This window comes from Dama dama, chromosome 12 (assembly GCF_033118175.1).
Source record: "Dama dama isolate Ldn47 chromosome 12, ASM3311817v1, whole genome shotgun sequence".
Lineage (NCBI taxonomy): Eukaryota > Metazoa > Chordata > Mammalia > Artiodactyla > Cervidae > Dama > Dama dama.
This window is the reverse complement of record NC_083692.1, coordinates 30,634,344-30,652,391: the sequence shown is the minus strand read 5'-3', so window position 1 is coordinate 30,652,391 and position 18,048 is coordinate 30,634,344. Positions and strand designations below refer to the sequence as shown.

Below are 18,048 nucleotides of genomic sequence, written 5' to 3'. Positions count from 1 at the left end.
TCTGGTCAAAGCTATGGCTTTTCCAGTAGTCATGTATGGATGTGAGAGTTGGACCATAAAGAAAGTTGAGTGCCGAAGAATTGATGCTTTTAAACTGCGGTGTTGGAGAAGACTCTTGAGAGTCCCTTGGGCTGTAAGGAGATTAAACCAGTCAGTTCTAAAGGAAATCAACACTGAATATTCATTGGAAGGACTGATGCTGAAGCTCCAATACTTTAGCCACCTGATGCAATGAAGTGACTTATTGGAAAAGACCCTGATGCTGGGAAAGATTGAAGGCTGGAGGATAATGGGATGACAGAGGATGAGATGGTTGGATGGCATCACCAACTTGATGGACAAGATTTGAGCAAGCTCCAGGAATTGGTGATGGACAGGGAAGCCTGGCGTGCTGCAGTCCATGGGATCACAAAGAGTCAGACACAACGGAGCAATTGAACTGAACTGAACAGAATGATACATCTGATCTGGGGTTAGTATCAAATATATATAAAGAACTCATACATCTCAATATTAAAAAAATCCAATTTAAAAATGGACAGAGGATATTTTTCCCCCAAGGAAGATATAAAGATCATCAAGAAACACATGAAAATATGCTCAGTATCATTAAAGTCATCACAGAAAGGCAAATCAAAACCACAAATAGACATCATGTTACACACTTTGCAATGGGTATTATCAGAAAGACAAGAAATAACAAGTGTTGGCAAGGCTGTGGAGAGAAAGGAACTCTTGTGTATTTTTGGTGAAACTGCACATTGGTATAGCCTCCATGGAGAACAATAAGGAGGTTACTGAAAAGATTGAAATAGAACTACCATATGATCCAGCAATTCCACCTTTAGGTATACATCCAAAGGTAATGAAAACACCCTAATACTCACTGCAGCACTGTTTGTAATAGATAAGATATGGAAGCAACCTAAAGTATCACTGATAAACAGATAAGATGTGGAACACACAATGTTCCCTTGTGTGTGTGTGTGTGTGTGTGTGTGTGTGTGTATATATATATATGCATATATATATACAATGGAACATAACTCCAGAGAATTAAATCTTGCCCTTTGCAACAACATGAGTGAACCTAGGGGGCAATATGTTAAGTGAAAGAAGTCAGACATAGAATGACAATACTGTATGATTTCACTTGTATATGCAATCTAAAAAACAAAATACAGAAACAGATACAGATAAAGAAAACAAACTGATGATTGCCAGAAAGGAGAATGAGTGGGCAAAATGGGTGAAGGGGATCAAAGGGTACAAATTTACAGTTATAAAATAAATCACAGAGATGAGATATAATGAACAACATAGGAATATAGTTAATAATACTGTAATAACTTTGTATGATGAGTAGCAGTTACTAGACTTATGGTGATCAATTCATAATGTACATAGACACCAAAACTATGTTGTATACCTGAAATGCATATAATATTGTAGGTCAATTATACTTCAATTTTTTAAAAAAAGAAATTTGAGTTTTAAAAATTAATAAAAGAGAAAAATAAAGATGTTCCTAGACATAAAAGACCTCAGAAGGTTTACTATTCAAGAATCATCTTGGGAAACACTCTTGGAAGACATACCTGAGCATAAAAATAAATGTACCCAGGAATATACTATGAAATATGGTGAGTAAAGGAGAATACATGTCATCAAGTCCTAAAATTTGCTATTATATAAACAAAGAAGCAAAACAAAAACCACATAATATGGGACTAATTACTTCTCAGTATCTAGTTTCCTCTTCTTTCTTAGTAATAAAACCCCAGGTAATGTGCTCACCTAAAAGCACACATTTCTCAACTTCATTCTGACCAAAGAGAAAAAAGCCACAATATCATATGGGACTATTAGAGGGAGTATGTGCAGAGACTGAATTTGTTACAACACTGCTTCTGTTTTATGTTTTGGATTTTTATGGCCACCAGGCATGTGAGATCTTCGTTTCTGACCAGGGACTGAACTCTCACCCCTTGCACTGGAAGACAAAGTCTTAACAACTGGACTGCCAGGGAAGATCCAGTCATAGTTTTTACTAGCCTTTTCTTAGCAATTAAGAGCAAAGATAACGATGATCTGAACAACACCAAAACACCCTGACCTAACTAATAAGACTACTACCTTACACCCAACAACTGCCAAATATACACTTTTTTCAAATACACAATTTGTTTACAAAGAAACTATATGATGGCTCAGATGATAAAGAATCCACCTGCAATGCAGGAGACATGAGTTTGATCCCTGGGTTGGGGAGATCCCCTGGAGGAGAGCATGGCAACACACTCCATTATTCTTGCCTGGAGAATCCCCATGGATAGAGGAGCCTGGCAGGCTACAGTCCATGGGGTTGCAAAGAGTTGGACAGTCTGAGCGACTAAGCACATATACATGGGGCTACAGAAGACTCATATTTAAAAGAATAGAAATCAAATGTTAAATAATCCCAATGCAATCATATTGTCAGTAAAATATTTACATAACTTTAAATATTTTGAAATTAAACAATGCACTTCTAAATAATTCATAGGTCAAAGAAATTGAAAGATATATTTAACAAATAGTTTGTGAAAATGATTATATTACCCACAGCAATCTACAGATTCGATGCAATCCCTATCAAATTACCAATGGCATTTTTCACAAAACCAAAAAAAAATTTTACAATTTGTATATACTTACTCTTTAATTTCCTCCACACAATTTGTGATTGCATTTTTGTTTTGCTCATGTTGTTTCCCTTACATAGAAAGTCCTCACTGCCTCCTTAACAAATTCATATCAATCCTATAAGCCCAACAAGCATTTAATGAAATCGTACTAAACACTAGCAACTAAAATTAGGCAATAAAAAATGTAAAACTAAAAATAGGTAACCTTCTAAGAAATAATTTTATAATCTACATACCTTTAAAATCCTAATTCACATCCTCTTCAATGAATTCTTCCCAGGCTTTCCAGTCCATGATGACAGAATTACAAAAGAAAGGTTTCTTGAGCCCTTAATCTCTTCCCTTGCAGAGACCAAGTTATAAGCTATAGAATGTGATTATTAACTATTTTATTTTAATATGCTATACTGATTCCTATACTTTGTCTCCTCAACTAAATTTTAAGTTCCTTAAGTATAAAGACTTGGGAACTTCCCTGGCAGTCCAGTGGTTAAGAATCTGCTTTCCAATGCAGGGACACAGTTCAATCCCTGGTCAGGGAACTACGATCCCACATACAGCCGGGAGACAGCCTGTGCACTCTGGAGCCCGAGCAGCACAACTGGAGTGAAATACAAGAGCTGCAACAAAGATCCCACATGCTCAACTAAGCCAAATAAATAAATATTTTAAAAAATTTAAATACTATATCTTCAGAAATTTTATGTTCTCAAAATGTCACACACAGTGTGGATTCTTTAAAAACATTTCTTTTACCTTTATATGGTAAATCTAACCATACTTGCTTGCTAGACATTTCTCTATTTAAGAGTAAAAATAAACCATGCCATCAGTGTGTTGCTCAAAGCTAAAACCAGTTTTGAACCTCTTACTAAGTAACAAGCCAGTTATATTTTTATCCTTTCTCATATATAGTTAGTGTCTTTATTATGTCAAAACCACCAATTAATTAAATCATACACAATAAAATTAATAGTTGATATAAAAAGAAAAATTCTAGCTTTTTAACTGAAATTTTCACCATTCAACCAGCTGTTGAAGATTTTTAAAGCAGTCCAAAGTTTCCTTAAATTCTTTCTACCCTTAGTAATACCATCCTTTTGACTTCTAAAAAGTTTGGGAAGGTTTAGTTACTACAATTGTGATATACATCGACATCCTGAAAAAGCAAGATTGATTTTCACCCAAAATTTGGTTTGGATATTGAGACTGATGACACCACACACTCCAAAAAGGTATGACAAGGCTTATCACTTACAGAATAACATTTTCTGAGGAGAACAGACTCAATCTGAAAACCTAGTCTGAAAATGGCAGAGAAAGGAGATACTAGCTTTGGGTTTTTACAGCAGTTAGGGATAGGCCATGACAAAAGTTCCTATACATGGTTTTGAATATTCCATTGATACCAAAGGAGGAAACTCCTGGGCTTTCTTACCAGCTTGACCAGATGTGGGGCAGGAGGGGAAGAAAACAGGTGAGGCTCATAATCTTTCAGCAGTCACAGATCAAATTATGAAGTCAGACTCTTTATTACTTCAATTAATTTTTAAAAGCATAGGTACAAAGATATTGAGTAATTTTATTTATACAATTTCATCAAAATTCAATTATCTTCACTTAAGCTATATAAATGATTGATAAGCAAATACTATGAATACATAAAAACATAAAGGTGAATTTTTTGTTGAAGACAGCCATCAAAGTTTTAAATGTTCTTCAAAAAGGTTTAAGCAAAAATAAATGTTAACAGTATCACCATTAATGCAGCCATCCAAATTTCATAAATTACTCCATTCACATTTAATTTTCTTCTATTAAAGATACTGTCTTAGAATAATAAGTAGTATTTAAATTTTTGTTGTATTATAAAAAATAACATTTTATTCAATATCAATAGTATAAATTATTCAAGATCTTTATAAAGTATCACTCTCTTTACTGTAGCAGTGAAGCATAGGTTCTCAAGGAACATAGCTTGCAAAATCGAAACCAAAATAAATAATGATAGCTAATGCTGCAAATAAAAATAAATGTAGATGACACAGGCTTAATTTCCTTCAATGTTAAATCAATATAATCAAATAATGTTACTATGGTAACCCATTATTTCTTTAATCAACAAAAAAAAGTGGTCTTCATAGTTTAATAACATAAATTTATGCCCTAGATAATTGCAGAGCAGTAAAATAATTCAATAAATCAGTAACTAGTTCAAAAAAAAGTAAATTGTGTGGTATTTTGTGAGGAAGATGAAAACCCTTTTACAGAAGAAAGTGCTGAGTTTTGATCCTGTTCAAATGAAAACGGAAAACTAAAATCATCTCTTCCAGCTCCAAATGTATGAGTTGAAGAGTCTGATGGAAAAGAAAAAGTAAAAGCATCTTCTCTTTCTGGTTTCCCAAATAAGTTTCCTGAGGAAGATAAATATTACAATGTCATGCAATTTATGTTACATAACTTGTACAACCTACCAAATTACAGGATACAGCATACAATAAATAGGGTAACATTAAATCAGATATTATAGTTTTCCTCTTATGTGCAAAGCTTAGTCTTTTGTACTATGGAAGGTTAAACAGTTTCAAACTTAAACCCTACTTTGATGTAATTTAAATTCAAGTATATAAAGAGTGTTGTGTTAGTCACTCAGTTGTGTCCAACTCTTTGTGACACCATGTACTGTAGCCCGCCAGGTTCCTCTGTCCCTGGGATTCTCCAGGCAAGAATACTGGAGTGGGTTGCCATTTCCTTCTCTAGAGGAATCTTCCCAATCCAAGGATTGAACTTGGGTCTCCTGCATTGAATTCTTTCCCATCTAAGCCACCATGAAAGCTAGTGTATAAGGTAGAAAAAGGAATAAAAAAATCTCAGATGGAGAGAATAGCACAGAGGAACAGAAACAGATGTGCATAAGAAATATGAGGGAAGCAAATTAATTCAACTTATCAGAAGCATTGAGAAATAACAGAGAGTTATTAAAATGGAATTAACAAAGATGAGCTTGGAAATCAATGAATTCATTGATTCATTGGAAATGAATTCATTTCCAACTAAAGAATCTGTACTTTATTTGGTAGATAAGATGAACTCATTAAAAGTCTTCAAGCAAAGATATGACAAGATTTGAACTGCTTTGTAAGAATTTCTCAAGAGATAATAAGAAAGACTGGAATAGGAAAATGTTTAGAAATGGCGCTACTCAGGGAAGAGATGATAAATGATACCTAAAATCATAGAAAAAGAATGGAGAAAGATCTAGTGATCTGAAACATACTATATAAGTTAGGTTTATTCAGCTATTATTTATTGAGTAACTACAATATACTTTTCATGGCATTGTTCAAGGAAATTGACAGAACAATGAAAAGAGTTTTATAGTTTAAAAAGGAACTTTTGAAATCAACTTCATATTCAATCACATTCATAAAGAATTATTTGGTTAATGATTACAAGAACTGCCATTAAAGAAAAATATTGTTTTTCATTCATTATATTAAGACTATAATTGTAAAATAAATTTTCAATATCTTAATTATAATTTTAATTCAGTTCAGTTCAGTCGCTCAGTCATGTCCGACTCTTGGCGACCCCATGAATCGCAGCATGCCAGGCTTCCCTGTCCATCACCAACTCCCGGAGTTTACTCAAACTCGTGTCCATCGAGTCAGTGATGCCACCTAGCCATCTCATCCTGAAGCTGAAGCTGAAACTCCACTACTTTGGCCACCTCATGCGACGAGTTGACTCATTGGAAAAGACCCTGATGCTGGGAGGGATTGGGGCCAGGAGGAGAAGGGGATGACAGAGGATGAGATGGCTGGATGGCATCACCGACTCGATGGACATGAGTTTGAGTAAACTCCGGGAGTTGGTGATGGACAGGGAAGCCTGGTGTGCTGCGATTCATGGGGTCGCCAAGAGTCGGACACGACTGAGCGACTGAACTGAACTGAACTGAATGGAAAGTCAATTCCAACTGCTGCCCATCTTGTCGATCTGGGAAGTTTTCATAAACTAAGTAACTCAGTCTTCAGATAATATCTTCTTTACTTACTGTTAGACAACCAGGGCCCCAAGTTTTATAGTTTAGAGAATATTCTTCATCTCGTTCCTTTTAGGAAGACATTTTTTTTGGAATGGAATGTCAAAGGGGAAAATAAAAGGTTTTATGGAAGAGTCTTGGTCTTGAAAAGATTGTTAGAAAGAGATGGAAGTTGAGGATTTCAGGAAGAAAAAGCAGGTAAGAAAGTGTGGGCAAACTAGGGATGCAGTGAGTTCTTCAGTATAGCCAAAGCACAAATTATTTTAATAGGAGAAAAGGCTTAGGAGCTAGGTTAGAAAAATGGGAGCACAATTTGCTACTCTAGGGGATACATTAAAGGTATTTAACCAGGGCAATGAGATGGTCAATACTGTGCGTAAGGAAGAGTAACTGGGGTATGATCTCTAAGTAAGTTAAAAGGATAAAAAGACCAATTACAATGTTACTGAAATAGCCCAAGTGAATGATAATAAGACTCTTAAATTTAATTATTTCCATATAATGAAAATAGGAAAGAAAAGTATTTCAGAGAGAAAACTGACACAACTTGATGACTTGTTGAATGTAGTCACAGGCACAGAAAAAAGTTACAATTATGACTGATGTTCTGAGTCTTAGCAACTAGAAAATGGAGATACCATCAGGTACATCAGAAAGAGAACCAGTTTGATTTCAGATATGCTGTTTTAAATGTCAACAGATATCTTAGATATAAAGAGATATCAATTATATAATTACAAATAAAGTCCTATCAGATAACTTCACTTGTGAATTTTACCAAATACTTAAAGAAGAATTAATATCAATCTTTCTCAAGCTCTTCAAAAAAAAAAATCAAAGAAGATGGAACATTTCAAACACATTTTACGAGGCTAGCTTACCTTCATACTGAAGCCAGAAAAGGATACTACCATAAAAAAAACTACAGACTAATACCTCTGATGAATATAGATGCAAAGATTCTCACCAAAATACTTGCAAACCAAATTAAGCATCATGTTAAAAGGATCACTCATAATGCTCAAGAGGGATTTATTCCTAGGATGCAAGGATGGTTTGATGTATACAAATCAATCATTGTGATATATCACATTAATAGAATGAAAGAAAAAAATCAAATGATCATCTCAGTAGTTGCAGAGATAACATTTGACAAATTCAACCCTTTCATGGTAAAATTCTTAAAACAGGTATAGAAGAAATGCATCTTAACATAATAAACATAACAAAGGCCATTATACAATAAATCCACTGCTAACATCATACACAATAATAAAAGATTGAAAGCTTTTCCTCTACAATCAGGAACAAGACAAGGGTGTTTACTCTCAACACTCCCATTCAACACAGTATTGAGAGTCCTTGTCAGAGCATTCAGGCAAGAAAAAGAAATAAAGGCCTCGAAACTGGAAATGAAGAGGCAAAACTGTCTCTATTTGCAGATGACATGATTTTATATATATATAAAATTCTAGAGGCTCCACAAAAAACTGTTATATCTAATCAATAAATTCAATAAAGTTGCAATTTACATCAAAACAGTTAAATACTTAGGAATAAACTTAACCAAAGAGGTAAAAAACATCTACTCTGAAAACTGTAAGACACTGGTAAAAAAAAATTAAAGACAAAAATAAATGGAAAGGTATCCTGTGTTCATGGATTGGAAGAAGTAACATTGTTAATTGAAATGCCAATACACCAAAATCTATCTATAAATTTAGTGTGCTCTCTATCAAGATTCTAATTACTGTTTTTACAGAAGTAGAAAAAAAATTATAAATTTAACATGGAACCACAAAAGAAAAGCCAAAGTAATCCTGAGAAAGAATAAGGAGGGAGGAATCGCACTCCTGATTTCAAGCTATACTACAGAGCTATAGAAATCAAAACAGAATGGTACTGGCATATAAAAACAGATAAATAGATCAATGGAACAGAACTGAGAGCCCAGAAATAAACCCAAGCATATAAAACTAATATTTGATAAAGGAGCCAAGAATACTCAGTGGAGAAAAGATAGCCTCTTCAATAAACAGTGCTGGGAAAATAGGATATTCATATGAAAAGGAATGAAAGTACACCACTTATACTACTCACAAATATTAACTCAAAACAGAGTAAAGACTCAAAATTTAAAAATGGATACCATGAAACTCCTAGAAGAAAACAAGAAAAAAGGTCCCTGAATTTGAGTCTTGGCAATAATATTTTACACCTAAAAGCACAAGCAAAAGAAAAAACTTCTGCACAACAAAAGAAATAATCAACAATGTCAAGAGACAACTTACAAAATGGTAAAATATATTTGTAAATTATATAGCCAATAAAGGGTTAACATCCAAAATATATAAAGAATTCATACAACTCAACAGCAAACAAACAAATAATTCAATTAAAAATGGACAAACAGTCTGAATGGGTATTTTTCCAAAGAAGATATACAAATGGCCAGCAAGAACATCAAAAGATGTTCAATGTCACTAGTTACTAGGGAAATGTAAGTTAAAAATGCAATGAAATATCATCTCATACCTGTTAGAATGGCCAAGAAATAACAAATGTTGGTGAGGATGTACAGAAAAGGGAACCCTTGTGCACTGTTGTTGGGTTTATATACTGCTAAAGCTACTATGGAAAATAGTATGGAAGTTCCTAAAAAAAAAATTAAAACTAGAACTACTATATGATCCAGCAATTCTACTTCTGGGAATATATCCAAAAGAAACAAAGCACTAACTTGGAAAAATTTCTGCACCCCCATGTTCATAGCAGCATTATTTACAATAGCCAGGACATGGAAATAACCTAAATGTACACTGATGAATGAATGGATAAAGAAATCGTCAGATATCTAAAAATGCATATAGACATGTGAATATTATTCAGCCATAAAAAAGGAAAAAATCCTGTCATTTACAACAACATGGATGGACCTTGAGGGCATTATGCTAAGTGAAATAAGTCAGACACTATATAGTTTCATTTATAAGTGGAATCTAAAAAATTGGAAAAGAAAACCAGACTCACAGAAAAAGAGATCAGATTAATGGTTACCAGAGGTGAAGATGTCAAAAAGTACAAACTTCCAGTTATAAGATAAATAAGTACTAGGGATAGAATGACATGATGCCATAGTTAACATTGTTGTGCTATATATATGAAAATTTTTAAGGTATTAAATCCTAAAAGTTCTCATGGTGAAGAAAAAAATTTTATTTTTATTGTATCTAATTTGATGATGGATGCTAACTAAACTTACTGTGGGATACCATTTCACAATATACATACATCAAATCATTATGTCACACATCTTAAATTTTTATTTAAGTGGTGTATGACAATTTTATCTCAATAAAACTTGGGAGGCTAAAAAAGTAAGATATGGGAGTTTAAGAGAATTGGGAGAAGTCAGGAGGGAAGATATGAATTTGGTCATCACCTGTATTAAAATATTTGAAAATGCTAAAGTGAATGAGTGTCAAATGAATGAAAGAGTCAAAGGGGAGAATGTAAACAGATTTAATATTTTAGATAGTAGGCATTTAAAGCATGTCTACAATTGGTAGATTCATTCTGGTCTTTTGGTATTTAATAACCATTTATGACAATTCCAAAACATATGTCTCACCCCACTGAATTTCAGATTCAAATATAAAATTTCCCATTTACTTTCACTTAATATCTACTATAGACTTTTCAATGACAACACTTCTAAAATTAAACTCCTGTCAATCTCAAGGGCTTCCCTAGTGGCTCAGACAGTAAAGAGTCTGCCTGCAATGCGGGAGACCCAGGTTTGATCCCTAGGTTGGGAAGATACCCTGGAGAAGGAAATGGCAACCCACTCCAGTATTCTTACCTGGAGAATTCCATGGATGGAGGAGCCTGGCGGGCTATAGGGTCACCATGGGGTCGCAAAGAGTTGGACATGACTGAGTGGCTAACACTGTATAAGACACTGGCAATCTCAAATTAACTTTTATAGCCTTCCATATTTCAATAGATGTTAATTCTATTCTTACAATTACTCATATCAAAATCTTGACATCATCCATCTTCCTCTTAATCTTTACATCCAGTCCATAAGCAAATCCTTAACAACTCTTATCTTCAGAAAACTATATAACTAAAATCTCTTTAACTATGTAACTAAACTAAAACTAAAAACTAAATAACTATAAAATTTTAATAACTAAAATCTGTCCTCTTCTCTCCACTTCCACTGACTTCAACCTCACCATTATCAGTTCTCACCTGTATTATTTCAATAGCTTCCTAATAAATCTCCCTGATTTCCCTCACACTTCCATAAGGTCTGTTTCTCCATAAAGTAGCCAAGCAATACTTTAAGACCTAATTAAACTTAAAAGCTTTTGCACAATGAAGGAAACTATAAGCAAGGTGAAAAGACAGCCTTCAGAATGGGAGAAAATAATAGCAAATGAAGCAACTGACCAAGAATTAATCTCAAAAATATACAAGCAACTCCTGCAGCTCTATTCCAGAAAAATAAGCGACCCAATTAAAAAATGGGACAAAGAACTAAACAGACATTTCTCCAAAGAAGATACAGGTGGCTAACAAACACATGAAAAGATGCTCAACATCACTCAATATCAGAGAAATGCAAATCAAAACCACAATGAGGTACCATCTCACGCCAGTCAGAATGGTTGCTATCAAAAAGTCTACAAACAATAAATGCTGGAGAAAGCACGGAGAAAAAGGAACCCTCTTACACTGTTGGTGGGAATGCAAACTAGTATAGCCACTATGGAGAAGAGTGTGGAGATTCCTTAAAAAACTGGAAATAGAACTGCCATATGGCCCAGCAATCCCACTGCTGGGCTTACACACCGAAGAAACCAGAACTGAAAGCAACACGTGTACCCCACTGTTCATTGCAGCACTGTTTACAATAACCAGGACATGGAAGCAACCTAGATGTCCATCAGTAGACAAATGGATAAGAAAGCTGTGGTACATATACCCAATGGAATATCACTCAGCTATTAAAAAGAATCATTTGAATCAGCTCTAATGAGGTGGATGAAACTGGAGCCTATTATACAGAGCGAAGTAAGTCAGAAAGAAAAACACCAATACAGTATATTAACGCATATATATGGAATTTAGAAAGATGGTAACGATGACCCTATATGCGAGACAGCAAAAGAGACACAGATGTAAAGAACAGTCTTTTGGACTCTGAGGGAGAAGGCGAGGGTGGGATGACTTGAGAGAACAGTATTGAAACATGTATATTATCATATGTGAAATAGATCACCAGTCCAGGTTCAATGCATGAGACAGGGTGCTCAGGGCTGGTACACTGGGATGACCCTGAGGGATGGGATGGGGAAGAAGGTGGGAGGAGGGTCAGGATGAGGAACACATGTACATCCATGGCTGATTCATGTGAATGTATGGCAAAAACCACCACAATATTGTAATTAGCCTCCAATTTAAAAAAAAAACCTGTCAGATCATTTCAGTCCTTGCTGAAAACTCTTTAATAGCTTCCCATCTCAAACAGAAACCCTGCCCCTGAAAGTCCTTAAATGGTTTAAGGGTCTAGTATGGTGTGTTCTCCCTCCAACTTCTCTGATTCAATTTCCTACTGGTTTTTCCTTCTTTATTTTATCCTAATCATATCAATTTAGCTGCTGTTCAATGAATATGCTGAGCACAGTCCTATCTCAAGGTCTCTGCACCCTGTGCCTAGAACCTGCACCTCTTTCAGGTCTCTGCTCAAATGCTACCTTTTAGTGATGCCCTCTCTGATTCTCTCATAACACAGCAACTATTTTCCCAATCCAAATTCTCCCTATTTCCCTTACTCTGCTTAACTTTTCTTCGAAATACTTATCGCTACAAGTGATTAGATTTAACATCAAGCCCATGCTTATCCAGGCCCACCTGGAAGAATGACTTTGGAGTCTGACTCCTCATAGCACTGTTTTGTTAGAAAATACAGAATTATGGTAAATGTAGAATGATATGTCTGCCTAGTCTACTGGGTGGGACGATACCTTAATTAGAGGAACTGTGAGCTGATACAAAGTCTTTGGGCCTCATGACTAGAATGGTATTAAAAGACTGGTGGGAAACTGAGCCTGCTGCTTTTGTGTGTCAAGATGACTTACCCGTGCCATTCCTCTTATTCATAGTGGCTTTACATGTCCCTTGTGGATATGGTAGCAAAAGAAAGTTTATTATTATTTTGGTAGCTAGTGAGTCTCTCAATGAGACAAAGGTGCTGTACATGCTGTTATCACCTATACCATATCTTTCTATAAAACTAATTAAACCTAAGACTAAAATTTGTGACACATGAGTCTGGCTGCCAATTCAAACCCAAATCAACTCTTTTTAGGGCATTACCTGGCATATAATGGTTGTCTATTTTCAACTTCTCCCACTAGAACATAAATAAACCCTGTGAGAACTTTGCATTTTTGTCCACTATTCTAACATTACAACCAGAAGTAGTATCTGACATCAAGTATGCTGCTGTGCTGTGCTTAGTCACTCAGTCATGTCCAGCTCCTTGTGACCCCATGGACTGTAGCCCTCCAGGCTCCTTTGTCCATGGGAATTCTCCAGGCAAGAATACTGGAATGGGTTGCCATGCCCTCTTCCAGGGATATCAACTATACTATATATGTAATATACATATATATTTATATGTTGAATAAATGAATTAATAAAGAGATAAAAGAAGAAAAAAATTCAATAAAAAGTAAGCCCCAGCAAGATAAGAAGAAATCCAAGGACTTCCCTGGCAATCCAGTGGTTAAGACTCTGTCTTCTAATGCAGGGAACTCAGGTTTGATCTCTGCTGGGGGAACTAAGGTCCCACATGCCTCAGGCTATTGCCAAAAATGTTTTTAAAAAGAAGAAATACAGAAACTCCAGAAGGAAGACAAGAATATTCAACTATATTAAATTTTGTGAAGAGACTGAATATGATAATAAATATAAAATACTCATAATGTTTGATAATTGGTAGGTCATTAACACCAAATAATGTAAGTTGGACCATAAAGAAAGCTGAGGACCAAAGAATTGATGCTTTTGTATGTCGTGTTGGAGAAGACACTTGAGAGGCCCCTGGACTGCAAGGAGATCAACCCAGTCACTCCTAAAGGAAATCAACGCTGAATATTCATTGAAAGGACTGATGCTGAAGCTGAAGCTCCAATACTTTGGCCACCTGATTCGAAGAACTGACTCACTGGAGAAGACCCTGGTGCTGGGAGATTGAAGGCAGGAGAAGAAGGGGACGACAGAGGATGAGATGGTTGGATGGCAACACCAACTCGATGGACATGAGTTTGAGCAAGCTCTGGGAGTTGATGGACAGGGAAGCCTGGCGTGCTGCAGTCCATGGGGTCGCAAAGAGTCGGACACAACTGAGCGACTGAGCTAACTGAACTGATGTCATTAATAATATTGGAAAAAGCAAGTTTTGGTAGAGTGAGAGAAGTGAGAGAAGATAAATGGCTAAAAATAATAATTAGTGAGTGGTGCAGAAGTACCAGTAATTTTTAAAGAATATTAACTAAGTGCCTAAGAAAATCAGAGACAAGCTAAACACAAATGGTGAAAGTTTTATACACAGCCAACTTCAAATCACTTACCAATTTCTTGTTGTGATGAGAGAGGATTTAAATTTCCTGAAGAATAACGTTCACTAACCTGAAAAATAATTTCCATTAAATATTACTCATGAAATCAGTAGAACAGTAAGTATAGCATTTACATTAGACTCCAAAGCCTAGTTCTTCTAATAAGCACAATTAGAGTAGACAAAATGGCAACATTCTATATAGAATATGATTACAATTAAAAAGAGATCTATCTTTAAAACTATCATTGAGGTATTAAAATAAGGCTTATTGATTTGACTCTGGAAATATATAAAATATTAATAGGCAATACATATTGTACCAATGATAGTTCCTACTTTGGAATATTAATATAACCTAAAATTCTAATTAACTTTGTTTTATTCTAAAGGCCTTTTACAAACCAGGTTCTATTGTATAACAAAATAATACAGTTTGATAGCTTCATGTCAGTTCAAATAAACTTTTGCTGCCAAAAGAATCTGTTTTCTTTATAAAATGGGCTTTTCAAAAGCTATGATCATTAAATATAGTTTTCTGTTCTCTTTTTCCCCCTCTTAACATTACATTATGAGCATTTTTCCATGTAACTATTCTTCTAAAACTTTATTCCTTTTAAGGCATTTTAATATTCCTCTATATGGACATAACATATAGTTTCAAACATTCTTCTGTTTAAACATTTAGATTGCTTCTATTTCTTTGTCTAATATAAATCACACTTGAATAAAAATTATTATGCACAGATTTATATACTTTGACAATTAATAAGGATAGTTGTTTTTCCCAGAGATTTTTTTAAGTCACTTGAACTTCTTTGTCAGTGAATTAGCTATTCACCAAATGGACTTTGTCCATATCTCTAATGAGGCAGTAATTTTCTTGCTGGTACATATAAGATGTTTACATAACAAAGATCTTAATTCTTTGTCATATTATCACAAATATTTTATATCACATTATTGCTTTGCCTTTAAAACTTTTTGACATATAAAAATTTTCTTATGTAACCAAACCAAAACCATTTTTATTTTCTTTTGCCTCTTCTTCCACTGTTTCATGCTTAGAGAATCCTTCTTCTTCCTAAGATCTGGTAAATACTCACCTATGTTTCTTCTGAAATATTTTATAGTTAACATTTTAAAATTTAATGTGTCTATAGCATCTTGGAGAAGGAAATGGCAACCCACTCCAGTCTTCTTGCCTGGAGAATCCCATGGACAGAGGAGCCTTGGGGGCTACAGTCCATGGGGTCGCCAAGAGTTGGACACGACTGAGCAACTAGAATCTACTTTTGCACATGTACAACAAATGCCCAATTTATCCCTCCTATTTTGTGGCCCTATTCATCCACAATCTAAATTCTTTTGTTTCAAGACACTGTCCATGCCAAGGATCAATCAATCAATCCTTGTACCATTATCACACTATTTTGATTGCTTGAAGGTTTATAGGATATTTTAATATGTAGAAACTGAATTTCCCCTTACCAGTCTTCTATTTCAGAATACTGTCTTATCATTAAAATAAGTAGGAGCTATAATAATATCCTCTCTTTCATTCCTTATATAGGTAAATTGTCTAATCTTTTTCTTTATCAATCTAGTAAGTTTATAAATATAGTTTGTTTCAAAGAACCAACTTTAGCTTTGCTAATATTCTCTATTGTTTGTTTTCTATTTCAGTGACTTATCTTTCTTATTTTTAATTGTACTTACTTTGAGTCTACCTTCTTTTTTTAGCTTTTCAAGGTAGAACTTTAGGTCACTGATGACAAACCTTTCTTCTTTTCTATTAATTATTTAGTTATTTTGTTCTGGTTTTGGAAGGAACCCACAGATTTTTATATGCTGAATGTTCATAATTCATTTAAAAATCTTTTCTAATTTATTCTTTGATCCATGGCATAAATATTCAGGAATTTCCTAATATCTTATTGATTTCCAATTTAATTTCACTGAGATCAGAGAAAATATTCTACATGATTTCTATCCTTTTCAATTTATTAAGAACCATTTAATAGCCCAGAATATGATCTATCTATCTTGGTGAATGTACCATCACCACTTGAAAAGAATAAATATGTTGCAGTTGTTGGATGTGGAGTTTTACAACTGTCAATGAGGTCAAGGGGGTTGATGGGGTTGTTTGGATTTTATGTAAGATATTTCTTGGTTGTGTTGTCTATTTCTATCAATTGCTGAGAAGGGGGTGTTAAAAATCTCTAAACTTGTTTTCGTCTGTTTCTTTAATTCTGTCAGTTTTTGTTTCTACATACACATGGAGAGGAAAAGACCAACTAATTACCTGAAAATTTTTTCACACTGAGAATATGTGAAGCTTGTTTAGAACTATAAAGCCAAACTAATATTTAAACTGCCTTTAACTGCACTTCAAATCACTGCATACTGAGATTCTGTTTTTACAAATAGAATCAATGTGAGACACTTGAAGTTAAAAGCATAAAGACAATGGGGGAACTTTTTTAAACTATTAATACTCAGAATCTTTTAAAAACCACCTCTGCAAGTGGTGGTGGAAAAGTTGGACAGCTGCATAAATCAACAAACTTAGAACACACCTTCACATCATATACAAAAATAAACTCAAAATGACTTAAAGACTTAAATATAAAACAAAACATCATAAAATTCCCAGAAGAGGACACAGGCAAAACAGTCTCTGACATAAATTGCACCTATGTTTTCTTGTCTCCCAAGGCAAAGGAAATAAAAACAAAAATAAACAAATGGGAGCTAGTCAAACTTATAAGCTTTTGCACAGCAAAGAAAACCATAAACAAAATGAAAAGACAACCTACATACTGGAAGAAAATCCGTGCAAATGATAAAACCAACAAGGCTTAATTTCTAAAACATACAGCTCATATAGCTCAACAACAAAAAAACAAACAACCCAACCAAAAAAATGGGCAGAAGACCTAAACAGACATTTTTCCTAAGAAGACACACAGTTGGCCAACAGGCACATGCAAAAAGGTGCTTAATATTATTAATTATTAGGGAAATGCAAATCAAAACTATAATGAGAAATTATCTCCCACCAGTTAGAAGGGTCATCATTAAAAAAGTCTACAAATAACAAATGCTAGAGAGGCTGTGGAGAAAAGGGAACCTCTTATACTGTTGGTGGGACTGTAAACTGATGTAGCCACAATGGAAAACTGTACAAAGGTTTCACAAAAAAACTAAAAATAAAGTTGCCATACAAACTAGCAATCTCACTCCTGGGCATATACCCAGACAAAAGTGTAATTCAAAAAGATACATATACCCCTGTGTTCATAGTAACACAACCTACAATAGTCAAGACATGAAAATAGCCTAAATTTCCACTCACAGATGAATGGGTAAAGGTGTGTTATATATTATATATACAATGGAATATTACTCAGCCATTAAAAAGAATGAAATGATGCCATTTGCAGCAACGTGGATGGACTTAGAGATTATCATACTAAACGAAGTAAGTCAGAAAGAGAAATATAAATACCATATGATATCACTTACATGTGGGATCTAAAAATACAATATAAATCAATGTATCTACAAAATTATAGAGAACAGACTTGCAGTTGCCAAGGGTAGACTGGAAGGGGAGGGAAGGATTGGGAGTTTGGGATTAGCAGAGGCAAACTTTTATATATAGTATGGATAAACAA

General features: G+C 34.4%; 1 protein-coding gene across 1 annotated transcript in view; it reads right to left on the bottom strand.

Moving 5' to 3' along the window:
• Window positions 1–4,901: 4,901 nt before the first annotated feature.
• Window positions 4,902–18,048, bottom strand: part of C12H14orf39 (chromosome 12 C14orf39 homolog) — a 48,226-nt gene continuing 35,079 nt past the window's right edge. Inside the window, exons 17-18 of the mRNA XM_061158364.1 lie at window positions 14,379–14,436; window positions 4,902–5,101 (exon numbers count right to left, since the gene is read on the bottom strand). Coding sequence (XP_061014347.1) covers window positions 4,902–5,101; window positions 14,379–14,436 — 258 coding nt within the window. The remainder of the gene's footprint in view (window positions 5,102–14,378; window positions 14,437–18,048) is intronic.